The sequence below is a fragment of the Xenopus laevis genome, chromosome 4S (genome assembly GCF_017654675.1).
Source record: "Xenopus laevis strain J_2021 chromosome 4S, Xenopus_laevis_v10.1, whole genome shotgun sequence".
Lineage (NCBI taxonomy): Eukaryota > Metazoa > Chordata > Amphibia > Anura > Pipidae > Xenopus > Xenopus laevis.
This window is the reverse complement of record NC_054378.1, coordinates 15135783-15154075: the sequence shown is the minus strand read 5'-3', so window position 1 is coordinate 15154075 and position 18293 is coordinate 15135783. Positions and strand designations below refer to the sequence as shown.

General features: G+C 42.5%; 1 protein-coding gene across 6 annotated transcripts in view; it reads right to left on the bottom strand.

Annotated features, from left to right (window-relative positions):
* ano1.S (anoctamin 1, calcium activated chloride channel S homeolog) overlaps window positions 1-18293 on the bottom strand; it is a 120027-nt gene that overhangs the window by 83801 nt on the left and 17933 nt on the right. For all 6 annotated transcript variants that reach the window (XM_018259775.2, XM_041591461.1, XM_041591459.1 and 3 more), the window contains exon 2: window positions 13714-13877. In XM_018259775.2, the coding sequence (XP_018115264.1) occupies window positions 13714-13818 (105 nt within the window). In that variant the 5' untranslated portion in view covers window positions 13819-13877. The remainder of the gene's footprint in view (window positions 1-13713; window positions 13878-18293) is intronic.

Sequence of the window (18293 nt, the reverse complement as noted above, 5' to 3'; positions counted from 1 at the left end):
ATATGTTGATGTATATACTAAGTTTCTCCACCCCTCCAACAATGCCCCAAATTGACACTCATGGGGGGCCCACTTAGATGCCTTTCTTGGAACATCAGGGGCCTGAACTCTAAGTTCAAGAGAGCCTTAATGTTTGACTACACCGCCACCACAGCCAGAGGCAGCCACACAATTGCTGTTGGATGCAATCACGGACTGTAGGACATCTCTCTCCACCAAATTGGAGGAAGTCAAAATCGACCTTTCGCTGCTTAGGGCTGACCTACAGAATATCCGTGAGCGGGTACGTGAAACTGAAAACAGAATCTCGACTCTTGAAGATTCTTGTAACCCACTTCCCTCAACGATTCAGCGTATGGAAACCACACTCAAAGCCTGCACTGACAAGCTAGATGATTATGAAAACCGGCAGCGGCGCAACAACTTGCGCATCGTAGGGCTCCCAGAAAGAGTGGAAGGCAATGATCCTGTGACCTTTGCAGAGCAGTGGCTAAAGGACTCCTTCCCTTCGGTCCCCTTCTCGCCCTTCTATGCTGTTGAGCGGGCACACAGAGTCCCGGGCAGGAGCCCCCCACCAGGAACGCCTCCCAGAGCCTTCCTACTTAGACTCCTGAACTACAGGGACCGTGATGCAATACTACAAGCCAACCGACAAAGACCAGACATTATGATGGAAGGGAAGAAAATATCCATCTTCCCGGATTACTCTGCGGAACTACAGAGGCAACGGGGCACATTTACGGCCGTCAAGCGCAGGCTACGAGAAGCCAACCTAAAGTATGGCATGTTGTACCCAGCCAAGGTGAGAATTCAAGCTGGAGACAGAGCCATATTCTTCACAACACCACAAGAGGCAAGTGACTGGCTGGATGCTCGGAACCCCCCATCCCCTGAAGCCAACCCCAATCGCCCCAACTGACAGGATGGGATCCAGCGCAGCAGCAGGTGAGACTAGCCCTCATTTAAACCCCCTAATGTGACACTCTCATAATCCACAGCCCAGGATACATGTCCCGTAGCCTATACCGAAAGCCAATAAGGAACTACCCGCTGAGCCTATATGACAAGAGACCCAGGATCCGCATAGTTGCTCCTGTCCAATTCATGGCTACACATAATAGGCACTTTAAGACATGGGACAAAGGGGGGGGGGCAACTTTTACCTCAGATGGGCTGCTGTTTCATCTTGACCAACCTAGCTATATTCCCCGAAAGGAAGGGTCAACCACCTACTATAAGGAGACGCTTTAGACCCCCTCTGAACTGATAACGATAATACGGAGAAACAGAGCTTAACACTGCTGTTGCATCGATACTGATATGTTATTTGACATGTTATTTTTCCCCAAATTGTGTCAACCCAGGTACTATGGAGAATTGTACTACATTCCTGTGTTATATACCCCAAAGTTCACTGCCCAAGGGCAACCACACCCCTGTTTACATTGTTATGGGAAGAAAACCTGCCAAGTTTTAAGGTCAGGTCGGGTGGGATGGGAAGTATGGGATGTTATAGGGTTAATGTCTATTTGTTGTCATGGTTGCTGCATGTTTACCTCCAATACTGTGTTATGATGTATATGTTGATGTATATACTAAGTTTCTCCACCCCTCCAACAATGCCCCAAATTGACACTCATGGGGGGCCCACTTAGATGCCTTTCTTGGAACATCAGGGGCCTGAACTCTAAGTTCAAGAGAGCCTTAATGTTTGACTACATAAAAAAACATGTCCCTGATGTCCTCTTCTTGCAAGAAACACATCTGGTGGGCCAAAGACTCATGGCACTTAAGAGGCAATGGGTGGCTCACACCTACCATTCCACCTTTTCCTCCCACGCCCGGGGTACCTCCATACTGGTCAGCTGATATACTTAGTCACTGACCACTATGGCCGATTCGTGCTTATGGCATGCACCAAAGTATAACCATAGTTAATATCTATATGCCCCCACCATTTGACAGTACCTTACTGGATACCATAGTGGGAAAGATAGCAATTTTTCCACCATCTCCAATGCTCCTGATGGGAGATTTCAATGCCTTAGTAAACCCTGTAATAGACAGACTGAACCCGGGTCCACACACTACACCAAAATTCTCTCGCTGGGTCCAGGCCATGAACCTCACTGACATCTGGCGCTGGAAAAACCCAGATAAACGAGAGTATTCATGTTTTTCGGCCACCTACAATACCCTTTCCCGTATTGATCTGGCCTTGGCCACAGCAGATCTATTACCCCTGGTGGTTACGGTAGAATACCTGCCTAGAGCGATATCTGACCACTCACCCCTATTGGTGCAGCTCAACTTCACCCCAGGACCTGGCGAACGCCTTTGTCGACTCAGCCCATTGTGGCTTTCACAGCCAACTGTTGCAGAGGCGAATGAGGCTGCCCTTACAGAATACTGGGAACTTAATAACGGCACTGCATCCTCCGGTATTGTATGGGAGGCTTGTAAAGCCACAATGAGAGGTGCACTAACTACTGCAATTAAAGGGGCTAGAATGGAGGCAGCAAGGGAGTTGGAAGAAAGGCAGAGGGTGTCAGCTGAGGCAGAAAGACGCTACATAGAAAAAGTGGGGCCTGATACGCTCGGTGCCCTCAGAGCAGCACAAAATGCTGTAGAAGAAGCTAGAATCAAAACGACCCAAAAGAGGCTGTTATATGCTACCCAGAGAACATTCGACAAAGGGGAGAAGAATGGGAAAATCCTAGCTTATCTTTCCAGGTCCCAAACCCCAATCAATACTATCCCCAAAATTGTCTCCCCCTCAGGTGTAACGGTCACGAACCCCTCCCAAATAGCTAACTCCTTTGCCGAATACTACCAAGACTTATATGCCTTCAATGTCAATTACACAGCAGATCAATTAGCGGCCTATCTTGATGCTATACCTTTTCCCCAGCTTACACCCCACTCGGTCACCTTCTTAAATGCACCCATTACCCTAGTGGAGGTGCAGGACGCAATTGCCTCCCTCCACCCCAACAAGACTCCCGGCCCAGATGGCCTCCCCTCAGACTGGTATAAAACTTCCAGGGAACTCCTCTCCCCCTGGCTACATAAAACCCTAATGGATGCCACAGAGGAGAATCAGCTCCCCCCCTCATTTAACGAGGCTCTGATAGTGGTGATTCCAAAAGACGGGAAGGATCCCCTTAATTGCGGATCCTATAGGCCTATCTCGCTTCTCAATACGGATGCCAAGGTGTTTGCGAAAGTACTGGCCACTAGGCTTAAACAGGTGATAGGAGAAATTATAGAACCAGACCAAACTGGATTCATGCCGAGTAGATCTACCAATCTCAATATTCGCAGGCTATTCACAAACATACATGCAAAACATAGTAATCAAGGATCACGGGGCTCCTATTGGGGAGATTGGAGGAACGCATATCCCTGTACGCCGATGACATACTATTATACCTGGACAACCCGGGTGACTCCTTACAGGCGGTCCTGCAAATAGTGGACCGATTTGGTCAATTCTCAGGTCTAAGGATCAACTGGGGGAAATCCAGCATTTTCCCTATTGACAAGGACACTGACCCCAACTCATTCCCCCCCACCCCTCTAGTCTGGGTGGACTCATTCAAATATCTGGGTGTCAATATACATAGAAGCCTTGATGCCTTCATACCCTCCAACCTAGAGCCAATTCTGCTCAACATGACAGAGAAATTGAAGGTGTGGGCGAACCTTCCCATATCAATTTGGGGTAGGATCAATCTCCTAAAAATGGTATTCCTTCCTAAGTTCCTCTATATCTTTCATAATTCCCCTGTTCTCATCCCCCGTACATTCTGCACATCTATAGACACCACGCAAACAGCCTTTCTCTGGGCAAATAAATCCCCCAGATTTGCTAGAGCCAAACTACGAGCTTCGATCAGGGAGGGGGGTCTAGGCCTCCCACACTGGTATTTCTATTCCCTGGCTGCTCAGATCTACTATATACACTGGTGGTTTAACCCAGACCCATACAATCCGAACTTCCCCCTCCAGGCCACTCTGGCAAGCTCCATAGAGTCGCTTGCCTGCATCCCATTCCGCAAGCTCTGTGACATTCACACAGCCCATCCAGTCATAATAACACCCTTCAAAGCATGGATGACAGTACTCAAAATCTTTAAGTTAAAGTCTCCCCTTCTCTCACCAAACCTACCACTATGGGGAAACTTTTTCTCCCCCACCTGCAGAGCATAGTGGAATATAAAATCTGGCCACAATGGGGCATACGAACACTGGGGAATTTGCTCGAGGATGGGAAAATTCTCCCCAGGACCGCGATAAAACATACTCAAACTCACCAGGTCCTCCCCTGGTTCTCCTACTTTCAACTGAGACAAGCTCTGCAAACACAACTGCAGGGGAACAATACTCCCCTTACAATTACAAAAATAGAATCAATCCTAAGGGCTCCCTCAACTAAGAAATTAGTCACCGTACTATACACATGTCTCCACTCTACTATCAAATCCCCATTCAATACAGCAGGGGCCATCTGGACTAGGGACATCCCAGATCTGGAGGAGGATGATTGGGAAGAAGCAACGGATAGGGCCTATGACTACCTGGTATCTACCAAAGACAAGTTAATACAATTCAAAATTCTACATAGACTCCATCTAACCCCAACCCTGCTGTTCCGCATGAACAGACGCGAATCATCCCAATGCCCCAAGTGCAGCATGGCAGAAGCAAATTATTTGCATCTCATCTGGTCGTGCCCTATAATTCAAGCATTCTGGTCACAAGTCCTAACTTATATTCAGGGGAAAACAACACTCCCCAAAATACTGACTCCCAAGGTATGTCTTTTGGGTGTAATAGATGAGGTCGCACCAAGGGCAGCAATGAGAATTCTGTATCGTACTCTACTGTTCTATGCAAGGAAATGTGTTCTCCTGAATTGGATGTCCCCCCAGCCCCCTACACTCCAAGGCTGGCTTAACCTCATAAGGTTAACGCTCCCGCTGATACAACTTACCTATGCGGCGAGAGGGTGCCCCCAGAAATATGAAGTGGTATGGCGGGGCTGGTTAGATGCCACAGAGCAACTATGACCTCCAGTAATGCTAAGCCAATAATATCCAACTTCAGTTGAGGGTTTTTTTTTTTGTTTTTTTTTTCTTCCCCCCCCCAGCAGGGAGCATTAAGTAAGGGCCCGAGAGTCTGACCCAAAAGAGGTCAATATTTCAATGGATGGGAAACTGAATGGATACACGTGTCACTGAGACTGAACTGATAAAGAAAGCAACCAGGCAAATTGTTTTGTATTGTTTATTGTTGTGTTGTTTAAAATGCAAAATAAAAACCTTTTAAAAAAAAAGTCAATGAGGACAAATTTGAGACTTTTGTTCCCTTCTCATGTTGCTACATAACTCACAATCGCTCCTTGTGTCGTTTCACTAATGCTGTAGAAACAGGAATCACTGGCACTCGAAGGCTGGTGCAAGCAGGGAAAAGCCCTTGCGTGTTTATTAGCAGAAAGTGCAACATTTCGGGGTTATACCCCTTTGTCATGCTTGACAAAGGGGTATAACCCCAAAACATTGGACTTTCTGCTAATAAACATGCAAGGACTTTTCCCTGCTTGCACCAGCCTTCGAGTGCCAGTGATTAATGTTTCTACCTCTAGGTAGATCCTTCCATCACCGTGCACCAGGCATCTATTTTTGTAGGTCACAGTGTGCAAGCGGAGCACACTAACACTGCACATTGTGTGCTTTAACTCATGTGATTGTCCAAAAGGTTTAACATCTGGACAATGTAACTGGCCTCATCCTTTTCAACCAGACATATGAAATGGCCATGCTAAAAGGCTGATCATTAAAGTGATCCATGCTGTAACCTTTACACAACTACACGGACTACAAAGCATTGTATATACAATCCAAAAAACTGCTGCACACTGATAAAGTGAATCAATTCTTTAGGGCAGGGATCCCCAACCTTTTGAACCTGTGAGCAACATTAAGAAGTAAAACTAGTTGGGGAGCAACACATGCATGAATAATGTTCTTGGGATGCCAAATAAGTGCTGTGATTGGCCATTTAGTAGCCCCTATATGGACTGACAGCCTACAGGAGACTCCGTTTGGCACTGCACCTGGTTTTTATACAACCAAAATTTGCCTTCAAGCCTAGAATTCAAAAATAATCACCTGCTTTGAGGCCACTGGGAGCAACATCCAAGGGGTTGGAGAGCAACATGTTGCTCACGAGCTACTGGTTGGGGATCACTGCTTTAGGGTAAGGCCACACTGGGTGCTTTGGGGAGATTTGGTTGCCTGGCGACTAATTGCCTCGTCTTTGCGACGACCAATCTCCCCAAACGCCTTCCCTGACTAAAATGAAAAAACGCCGGCACTAATGACATTCATTTTCCGAAGTCGCCTCAGGAAACTTCGGGCGACTTCAGAAAATGAATTGCCGCGTGTGATTAGCGCCAGAGTTTTTTCATTTTAGCCAGCGCCAGAGAAGGCGTTTGGGGAGATTGGTCGCCGCAAAGACGAGGCGATTAGTCATCAGTTGACCAAATCTACCCAAAATGCCCAGTGTGGCCTAACCCTTAGTTGTGCAATTTTATTGGCTCGTACAAAGTAGACAAGGCAACGTTTCTGACCTCGCAGGGCCCTTTATCAATCCTTGATAAAGGGCCCTGCGAGGTTCGAAACAGCGCCTTATCTACTTTGCATGAGCCAATAAAATCAGTTTGGGAATTGGCTGGGAATTAGTATTATCAGGTTTTCGTCTGTTGTTTGGGACCAGGAAGTGCTAAAGTGAAAATTGATTCATTTTCTTGTTTAGTACCAGAAGTAACAAAATCAATAGATATTTGTTCATCAAAATAAGCAAAGTATGTTGGGCTCTATTCATTGAGCTCACATTGAAAAGGGGTGTATCCTGTCTCTTCAAAGATGATTCCCTTTGAACAACCTCCATAATAAGTGGTTAAAAGTTCTGTCTCTCAACTTTCTGGTATCTTTAACGCTTAGTACCCCAGGGACACTTCAGGCCCCAGGGACACTGCACTCAGGCAACCAGTGGAGGATCCTTGAATAAACTAATTGCTAGAGATTGAAAGCAGCCAAATCTAATAAACAGGCTGCCTACGAGACCAAACCCCAAGCATAGATCCGCCATGCCCTAGGGACATGGGGCATCCACTCCAGGCACAAGCTGGAATCAACTTAATATTTTATTTAGAAAGAAACAAACTTGTTGATATTAGATTTACAGGCTGCTAAAAACGTACGGTTCTGTGCTGCATTAACCTTTTACATGCTGGATTAATTTACCTAGAGTGTGCCAGCTCTATTGATTCTAGGGATGCAACAAATCCACTATTTGGGATTCAGCCAAATCCCACAATCCTAGTTTGTGAAAGGTTCGGCCAAATACCGAACTGAATCCTAATTTGCATATGCAAATTAGGGTCAGCAAAGGAAAAAGTAAGGATTTCTTTCCTTGTTTTGTGACGTAAAGCCACGTGATTTCCCTCCCTGCCCCTAATTTACATACGCAAATTAGGATTCGGATTGGGCCAGGCACATTCTGCTGAAAAAGGCCAAATCCTGGCCGTATCCCCAGCCGAATTGTGGATTCGGTACATCCCTAATTAATTCATTTTAGGTTAATCTTTGCATCACGGCCTAAAGCACAGCTAGGTCAACAGAAAGGGTTAAAGAGTTGCTTGTTTTGCTTCACCTGGTGACATGCTGTGCCAATGTATAACTTGTGTAATTCCTACTAGGCTAGCAGGGTTGTTCTCAGGCAATTATGCCGTAGTGACACAGTTCATTCGTTTTGAAACTGCATAGTGCGGAGAAGATTCCACTTACCCTAGTACAGGTATAGGATCTGTTATCCAGACACCCGTTATCCAGAAAGCTCAGAATTACGGAAAGCCCATCTCCCATAGACTCCATTATAATCAAATAATTCAAATTCTTAAAAATAATTTCCTTTTTCTCTGTAATAATAAAACGGTAGCATGTTCTCGATCCCAACTAAGACATAATTAATTCTTATTGGATGCAAAACCTATTTGTTTTAATCAATGTTTTAATTTTTTTTAGTAGACTTATGGTATGGAGATCCAAATTACAGATAGATCCCTTATCTGGGAAAATCCCAGGTCCCATGCATTCTGGATAACAGGTCCAATACCTGTACTACAGAAAGGCAGCGCTTTTGGCTTGTCCTAAAATGTGAATTTTAAGTTCAAGAATGCCTGAGGCCCAATCTGTGGAAGAATGTGATCTTGTTGCTGGCTACCACCACTTAGGGCAGAAGTCTAATATTTAAGTTAGGAATTGATCTAACTCTGTATTATTACACTGAACCATGAATGCCTGGTTACTAGGGTCAGTATCCCAAAAACCCATGCAAGGGTCTAGATATAGAAGTATTGTGCTTAAAAAAGTAGTGTTTCAGGCTGATTTATTGAATATTTCTACAAAAAAACAAATAATCCCTCCCTTCTCTTCCACTTCCTGTTCCATGAATTCCCAGGCTGTGAAGGGGAGCCGACAGCTCTCAGCTCACTGTACTATAGGACAGGAACCAATCAGCAGCTAGTAGGACCTGATAGGGAACTGAAGCCTGTTTTTGCTTGTGTGGCTGCAGAGCTGTGATTGGCTGCCCCCTCCTACTGTGCTTCTGGCAGGGACCATTAGGACACGCCCACCCCTCATTTGACACAGGGACCAGTGAACATCTATAGGGAGAACATCTATAGGGATCTATAAATCCTATATGTCTCCTTTAAAATTAGTTATTCTTTATGCAACACGTCCATAGGCCAATTTCTAATACAGGTATGTTATCTGTTATCCAGAATGCTTGGGACCTGGTGCTTTCCTGATAGCGGATCTTTCCATAATTTGGATCTTCATATCTTAAGTCTACTAGAAAATCATGTAAACATTAAATAAACCCAAATAGGCTGATTTTACATCCAATAAAGATTAATTATAGCTTAGTTTGGATCAAGTACAAGGTACTGTTTTATTATTACAGAGAAAAAGGAAATTATTTTTTCAATGGATTACTTGGATAATATGGAGTCTACGGGAGACGACCATTCCGTAATTTGGAGCTTTCCGGATAATGGGTTTCAAGATAATGGGTCACATACCTGTATAATGTTACATTTGTGTTCAGTGAAGTCAGTGGATCCAACAAGAAGGTCGATGGGCTTTAAAAATCACTACATAGGGTCTCTAGGACTCCAGCTTGGCAGTCCTACCTACATCATACTAGGAGTCAGTTGTAAGTTTAATTTCCCTTAGGGTAATAATGACTCAGAAGTAAATATGATGTGTGTTGTCAGACCAAGTAGTCAAGGAAGTTTTCAGGAGAAAGAACGAGACTGCTCTGATGTTCTTCTGCTTAGGAAAGATTTGAAAAAGGTTTCTAATTGTTTTCCTAAGAAAAAGAACATCAGAGCAGCCTCTTTCTTTCTCCTGACAACTTCCTTGACTACTTGGTGGTCAGAATGGTCAGAAACTGACCAGCAGGTGGCGCTGTGGTCACCAAATTCATTCATATTAATAGTACATGTATCCTTTGATATCTTAGAATAAAAACAAAACAAATCATGAATGTAAATTACAAAAGTGCTTAAAATAGCACTCATTAATTTTACATTCACTTATTTTGAAGGTTTACTTATCCTTTAACATCTAGAAGCCACCAGGCCCTGGTCAATTGTCGTTCCCCCCCCCAGTGCCCCCCTGAAGGCGGCCCTGTCTGTATCCATCAGAATCCATATCTCATCTTTGCCCTGGTTTATAAGTTGCTAGTAGTGATGGGCGAATTTATTCGCCAGGCGCGAATTCGCGGCAAATTTGCGCGATTCGCGTCCAGCGAATAAATTCGCGAAACGCCCGTGAAAATTCGCAGAAAAAACGTCCGTTTCGCGAATTTTTCGCCGTTTCGCGAATTTCGCGCGAAATTCGCAAATTTTTCGGCGAAGCAAAATGGCGCAAATTTGCCCATCACTAGGACACTTAAGGCTCACCCACCAATCTTATCACAGATAGTTGTGCTCTTGATGTTCCAGGAGTAGATGGCTCAAACGGGCTCAACAGTTTTCAATAATCAAAGCTGCCTGAATTTCTAGTAGACACCCATAATGATTTTGCATGTAAACATGGGAAATTTGTTTCTCTAAACTTGTAGTGATGAGCGAATTTCTCTTGTTTCGCTTCGCCGAAAAATTAAAGAAATTCCCGCAAAATTCGCAAAACTAGGAAAGTTCACGAAAAAATCGGGAAAGTTGAATGTTTTCACAAAAAAATGTGAAAGTTGAACGTTTTTACAAAAAAAATTATGCAATTTGAACGTTTTCACAAAAAAATCAAGCAATTCCAACGGTTTCACAAAAATTTCAAGCAATTCGAACGTTTTCACTGAAAAATCTAGCAATTCGAACGTTTCCCTAAAATCGAGCAATTCGAATATTTTCACTAAAAAAAATCAAACAATTGACCGTTTTCACGGAAAAATCAAGCAATTCGACTGTTTTCACGGAAAAATCGAGCAATTCGAACATTTTCCCGGAAAAATCGGGAAAATTGGAAATTGACGTGAAACGTGGAGATTCGCAGTGAATTCGTGCCAGGCGAATTTATTCGCCCATCACTATTAGAAAGCCATGGCTCAAATAGCTCCACCACTATTATTCCTATAGATTGGAAGGCTTTGTGAGCAGAACTCCTTGATCCTTTTTTCATTCTGCAACCTTTGTTTGTTATATTATTATAAGACCCCCTTTTGTAAAAAACAAATGTAAAGCACTATGTTAATTGCTTATGTTTTATAAATAAATGTTTGTGTATACTATATCTGTCCCTTTTTTTTTTGTTCTTTTTAAATTTATATTGTTTCTTCTGCAACTCTCCGGTGAGGCATTTCTACTGCTATCTGGTTGCTACGGCCCAGTTATCGGAACAACTAGGAAGCAGATTGGAAAACTGAACAGGAGAGGTTAAAATACAATAATAACAATAAAACAGTTTACAGTTGATGATCCTTTTTGTAGTTGCTGAGGTGGGTGAACCAAACAATAGCGTTTCCGGTTGCAGTCTAAAAATATGCAGGATAAAATGGTAATAATTCTAAAACCATAGAAATGAAAAAATGACTTTGTATAGGTCTATCTACAACATGCTAAAAGTTGTTCTAAAGGAGATTTTACAATTCCTTTTTATGTTTCTTTTTACAATGCAATGATACTTCTGAAGCAAAGCGAATCAGTGACGGGCGAATTTGGGGCGTTTCGCTGAAAAATTCACGAATTTCCCACGAAAAACTGGGAAAAATTCGCAAAATGGAGGATTTTTTTTACGCTGGCGAATTTTTTCGGCAGTTTTGTGCATTTATTCGCCGCAAATTTGTGCCTGGCGAATAAATTCGCCCATCACTAAAAGAGAAGCAAAAGCAAAAAACTGATTTGTGCTCATTCGGAGAGTACTACTGGATGAAGGTGCAGATTGCAGCATTGGTTGATACAAAGCATCCTTGTCCCTAAGGAATTATAGGGCCCTAATTAGGCCTTTGCTAGCCGGCGTACCCTAATTAACACAAGCATTTAAGGGTGCAGGAGTAGAGACACCTACGTGCCTTCCCCCCTCATATATAAATCACTGCCAAAAATGGGCAGTACTGTGGGAAAAACATGGTCTCTAAATTCCCAAATGGAATGCACAGACTAAATTCATTGACAGACGATAAAACAGAGGTTCCTACACTGAAACAAATAGTTGATGGCAAAGCAGACTAGACACTACAATTTCTTAACCCCAGGAGACTGCAGTGACATTAAGCAGTACGACTTAGCCAGGAATAAAGGGTTAAAGTGATTTGTAGAAGGGATTAGTTCTAGGGCCCAGCCACCCGCATCTGTTTACTGAAACCTTAGTTCTGTGCAAATATATGGCCTGAATTATTTCACATACAAGGTGGCCCTGTATGATAATCTGATTAAGGGGTTCACCTTACAAGTACAGGTGTGGGACCTGTTATCCGGAATGCTCGGGACCTGGGGCTTTCTGGATAATGGATCTTTCTGCAATTTGGACCTTCATACCGTAAGACTACTGGAAAATCATGTAAACATTAAATAAACCAATAAAACTAATCCAATAAGGATTAAAGGAACAGCAACATCAAAAAATGAAAGTGTTTTAAAGGAATGACAATATAATGTAGCGTAGCCCTGCACAGGTAAAACTGGTGTGTTTGTTTCAAAAACACGATTATAGTTTATATAAACAAGCTGCTGTGTAGCCATGGGGGCAGCCATTCAAGCACAGGATACACAGTAGATAACAGATAAGTACTACTATAGTTTATATAAACAAGCTGCTGTGTAGCCATGGGGGCAGCCATTCAAGCACAGGATACACAGTAGGTAACAGATAAGTACTACTATAGTTTATATAAACAAGCTGCTGTGTAGCCATAGGGGCAGCCATTCAAACACAGGATACACAGTAGATAACAGATAACTACTACCATGGCTTATATAAACAATCTGCTGTGTAGCCATGGGGGCAGCCATTCAAGCACAGGATACACAGTAGATAACTGATACTTACTACTATAGTTTATATAAACAAGCTGCTGTGTAGACATGGGCGCAGCCATTCAAGCACAGGATACACAGTAGATAACAGATAAGTACTACTATAGGTTATATAAACAAGCTGATGTGTAGCCATGGGGGCAGCCATTCAAGCACAGGATACACAGCAGCTTGTTTATATAAACTATAGTAGTACTTATCTGTTATCTACTGTTTATCCTGTGCTTGAATGGCTGTCCCCATGGCTACACAGCAGCTTGTTTATATAAAGTATAGTTGTATTTTAAAGTAAACACACCAGTTTTACCAAACCAACACAACAGTGCATTATATTTGCATTACTTTAAAATGCTTTCATTTTGGTGTTACTGTTCCTTTAATTATACACTAATTTGGATCAAGTACAAGCTACTGTTTTATTATTACAGAGAAAAAGGAAATCATTTTTACAAATGTGGATTATTTGGATAAAAAGGAGTCTATGGGAGACGGCCTTTCCGTAATTCAGAGCATTCTGGATAATGGGTTTCCGGAGAACGGATCCCATACCTGTACAGCCACATAACCGGAAACCTGTCAGTCCAGCTTTCTTGGTTTTGGAAGAAAATAATCACAGTGGGAATCCCCAAGTAGTCATGGGTAACCCTTTCTGTGGCAAGGGTGGGTTTCCTTTTTGGCTCCAAATGAGGACAATGTTTCCAAGGACGTGATATATTTTAAGGATTTAATAAACTGTCAGCAAAAGTGGAAGGTCAGTGCAGTTTCTGGATGACAATTCTGTGTAGAGTCTGAGGGTTTTCTACTAGAACTAGCAGTAAAGTTTTCTTTGTAGAAAGGGTCAGGTGTAGAAATTTAAATATACACCACCTTTTGCTATTGTTCAGGAAGCTGTGGAACGGCACAGTCTGCTGCCCTGCCCTTGTCTCGTAAGCAAAGTGTGAGCGATGTAAAAGTTCAAATGCTCTATCAAGCTTGAATGTGACCGTTGCTATATTACAAGATTCCAGGTAGTTTGCCGTCATGCTAAAACAAGACAAAGACCACTATCCCAACATCTGATACCAAAGTAACGTGATAGAAATCTGACAGTTGGAACATGCGTAACTTACCATGCCATCAGACTGGACATATGCGATGTCTTCAATTGCCTTGATATTGATAATATGGATCCCTTTCTCATTGTCGTCTGCATACTCCTTATGACTTTCCCTCATTGTTTCATTGGAAGTTGCTGTGGGCTCAGAAGAATGCTTTAAGGCTCCGCATGCAGCGTCTGTAAATAGATGAACAACACATCCAGCTGAGCCACTGATCTGAGCCAGTCTCCCACGCCTCTGTAAAACCTGCGCTCCCAAGCTCTGCCTCTCCTTGTGCTGCTCAGCAGTCTGAGCCAGATCAAGTCCCTTCGGAATTGTTTGTCAAAGTGTAACAAAGAGCGAACAGCTAATTAATTGTATGATTTTGTTACTTAAGGGAGTCCCTGAATGAGGCAGGAACACCAAAATTAAACGGTTTGTAAACGGCCTATGCTACAGCTCCCAGCATCCTCCAACCATGGCACCTTTTTTCAAACTGTACAAAGAGAAAACATCAAGGGTCGAATTGAAAATTCAAAGTAAAAAAAAATATTTTTGTGTACTTCGACTGGGGAATAGTCCAAATTAGATTTGAATTTGAAAAAAATTAAAAATATTGGAAAATCAAAATTTATCATGTACCGTCTCTTTAAAACGTAGACTTCGACCATTCGCCATCTAAAACCTGACGAATTTCTGTTTTAGCCTAGGGGAGACCTCCTAGAATCTACTTGGAGCCAAATGGTGGACTTTGAAAAATGTAGGTTTTTTTAAAATACTTTGAATCGAATTTGATACATATCTATCTATATAACAGATACTATGGGGCAGATTTACAAAGCTCGAGTGAAGGATTCGAATTAAAAAAACTTCGAATTTCGAAGTGTTTTTTTGGCTACTTCGACCATCGAATGGGCTAGTTCGACCTTCGACTACGACTTCGACTAGGAATCGAACGATTCGAACTAAAAATCGTTCGACTATTCGACCATTCGATAATCGAAGTACTGTCTCTTTAAGAAAAACTTCGACCCCCTAGTTCGGCAGCTAAAAGCTACCGAACTCAATGTTAGCCTATGGGGAAGGTCCCCATAGGCTTGCCTGCGTTTTTTTGATCGAAGGATATTCCTTCGATCGTTGTATTAAAATCCTTCGAATCGTTCGATTCGAAGGATTTAATCGTTCGATCGAACGAATAATCCTTCGATCGTTCGATCGCAGGATTTGCGCTAAATCGTTCGACTTCGATATTCGAAGTCGAACGATTTTAGTTCCTGGTCGAATATCGAGGGTTAATTAACCCTCGATATTCGACCCTTAGTAAATCTGCCCCTAAATATCTATTATTCAGAATACTTGGGACCTGGGGTTTTCCAGATAACGGATCTTTCCGTAATTAGGATCTTCATGCCTTAAGTCTACTAGAAAATCATTTAGGGCTAGTCCACACGGGGAGATAGCGACGCGTTTGCGGTCGCGGCGACAAAGCGCCGCGACAGTCACCGCGACCGGCGCAGGCGACAGTTTTGTATGGGCGCCTATGTAAAAACGCCTGTGCTAACCACACGAGGCGATGCGCTTTTCAACAGTCGCCTGAAAAAGCCTGGCGAGGCATTTTCAGGCGACTGTTGAAAAGCGCATCGCCTCGTCTGGTTAGCACAGGCGTTTTTACATAGGCGCCCATACAAAACTGTCGCCTGCGCCGGTCGCGGCGACTGTCGCGGCGCTTTGTCGCCGCGACCGCAAACGCGTCGCTATCTCCCCGTGTGGAATAGCCCTTAAACTTTAAATAAACTCAAAAGGCTGTTTTTTCTTCCAACAAGGATTAATTATATCTTAGTTGGGATCAAGTACAAGCTACTGTTTTATTATTACAGAAAAAAAGAAAATCATTTAAAAAAAATTTGGATTATTTGGATAAAATGGAGTCTATGGGAGACAGCATTTAGAAAATTCAGAGCTTTCTGGATAATGGGTTTCCAGATAACGGTCCCATACCTGTACAGTAAGTGCCCAAAATGGGGTAGATTCACTAACGGGCAAATTTTCGTCAGCTTCGCACAGCTCACCAGGCGCAAATGCGATACGACTACGCCAATTCACTATTATGAAAAGTTTCGTCCTGGGCGCCGAATGCTGGTGACTTTTCGCCAGCGTTGCTTCGACAATGCGAACAACATTTAATATAAAGTAACAATAACAATACAATTGTAGCCACACAGGCAAATGTTTTTTGGCTGCTCAAAAGCTGGAAGGATGCAGAAGAGAAGGGAAAATAATTTATAAATGAAATTAAAAAAAAAGAGTAAACAGGAAGGCTATTTAAAAAGTTGCCAAAAATAGAACATTGGTTTGTAGGAAAGATTTTAGAAATATACTCACTTTTTAATATTGTTGCTAGAGTGAAAATCTGGTTTCTTTTTAGCATTGACTTTAAATATACAGGTATTTTTTGTTTTTTGTGACAAATAACATAATTAGTAGTGTAGAGTCAAAGGCCCTTTATTCCTCTGAAGACACTCTGTACCCATACTGATATTACTGTACTATAGGGATATGAAGGGGCAAATTTACTAACCTCCGAAAATTTGCCAGCGACGGCTTCGCTCACAGCGCAACACTTTGCCAGACATAGATTCGCCAGGACAACGCAAATTCACTAAAATCCAAAGTTGTGTCCAGGGCGCTGAACGCTGGTGAAGTTGCGCTAGTGTTACTGCGCCAAGCAATTCGAAGTTACGCTAGCGTTGGCTAATTTGCATACGGCGGGAAGTTAAAGTTGAATGGACATATATGTTGCAGTAACTACATTACACTACACAAGCCCAGGGAACCTTGATAAAAGAAAATAGAGTTGTTATATTGCCCTACACATGAGCCCAGTGTATAGTTTATGTGCCATGTGTTAGGAAATGTAGGGGGGAAGCCGGTTACACCAAAAAAAAAAAAAATTACGTTCTTTTGCAGCCTATCCCCCTCAAAAAAGAAAAAGACGCTAGCATTTTTTGGGACTTAAAAAAATTTTCAGCTATTTTTTGAGGAACTCCTATCTACTCTATTGCACTTCGCCTGGTCTGAGGGGGCGAAGGCAAGTCTGGCGCACGAGGTAACGTTCAGTAAAATCCACGTCTTAGTGAATTTGCGTAGTTACATCCAATTGCCAGAACACAAATTCGTTAGAGGTCTTCCCTCAGGCAAATTTGCATACGCTGGGAAATTGACTAAAGGGGTTGTTCCCTTAAGTTAACTTTTAGGGGGTTATTTACTAAACTCTGAATGCAAAAATCATGAAAAAATTAGTGATTTGTTTTTTTTTATAAAACCAGACTTTTAAAAAATCACACATTTTTCGGAAATTGTTGCAGCAAATACATTACATTACACAAGTCCAGGGAACCTTAAATAAAATAGAGTTGTTATAATTCCCTACACATCAGCCCACTGTATAGTTTATGTTCCATATGTTGGGGGAACCTGGTTACCCAAAAATTTAAGGTCTTTTGCAGGTTAACACTCTGAAAAAAGAAAAAAACGCCAGCGTTTTCTACTAAAAAATATGATGAAAGTAACAGAAGAATGAGGAAGATCTATGCACTCCAGTGCACTTCGCCTGGTCTGAACTGGAGAAGGCAAGTCTGGCGAAAGAGGTAACGTTACGTTCAGTAAAATCCACATCTTAATGAATTTGCGGAGTAACGTCCATTCATCGGAGCGAAAATTCGACTGGTGATAGAGTGTGAATCACCACTAGCGTCTATCTCCTTCGCTAGCTAAATGACACCTGCTCTCGTTAGTAAATCGCGAAGTCTCTGAAAATGGTAACGCTGCTGAATCTTCGCCAGCGTTAGTCACTTCACCCTTTTCTAAATCTGACCCTAAATTGGCAGCTTTTTGGCCAGTGTATGGGACCCTCCAATGGGCTTCCCCGATCGATCTCTGGCCGGTTTAAAAACCATGTCAGATTGAGGACCACATCGGTTGGTTGATGCCGTCCTCGATTCAACTGCCTGTAATGCACATTTTTGCATCCATTTGAATTTGACTGCTTGCACTGACTCCTACAGATGAGCTCTATATTGTTTAGCTTTTATTCATTTTTCATTCCACAGAATATTAAATATTTTTTGCATATTTGCATGCAGGGGAGGACAGGCAATTTTTGGCCTGGGAAGAAAACAGATCCCAGTGCAAACATTCTAAGTTGCAAACATTCTAAGAAATATTTGCTTAAAATGTACAGGTATGCTATTGGTCATCTTGGTCATCATAAAATCAAGGCTTTGTAGAAAGGATTGTAAGTCTTCATTTTTTTATGATTTTAAGAGTGCCTTAAAAGGAAATTCTATCCTATGGATATGTGGGTTTAGATCAATGTATTTCTCTACATATTCAGCTATAGGGCAAATCATAACGAGAAGGCTACCTGTCTTACTGCGAGGGTTGGTATTCCCTTCCATTCACAACTGAATAAGTAGAAATGCTGAGGTTAAAAAAAACGACAACATTGTTATTAACCTAAATCCGTTATCCGGAAGACCCCAGGTCCCGAGCATTCTGGATAACAGGTCCCATACCTGTATGACATAAATATTTTAATGTTATGAAGCCCTCAA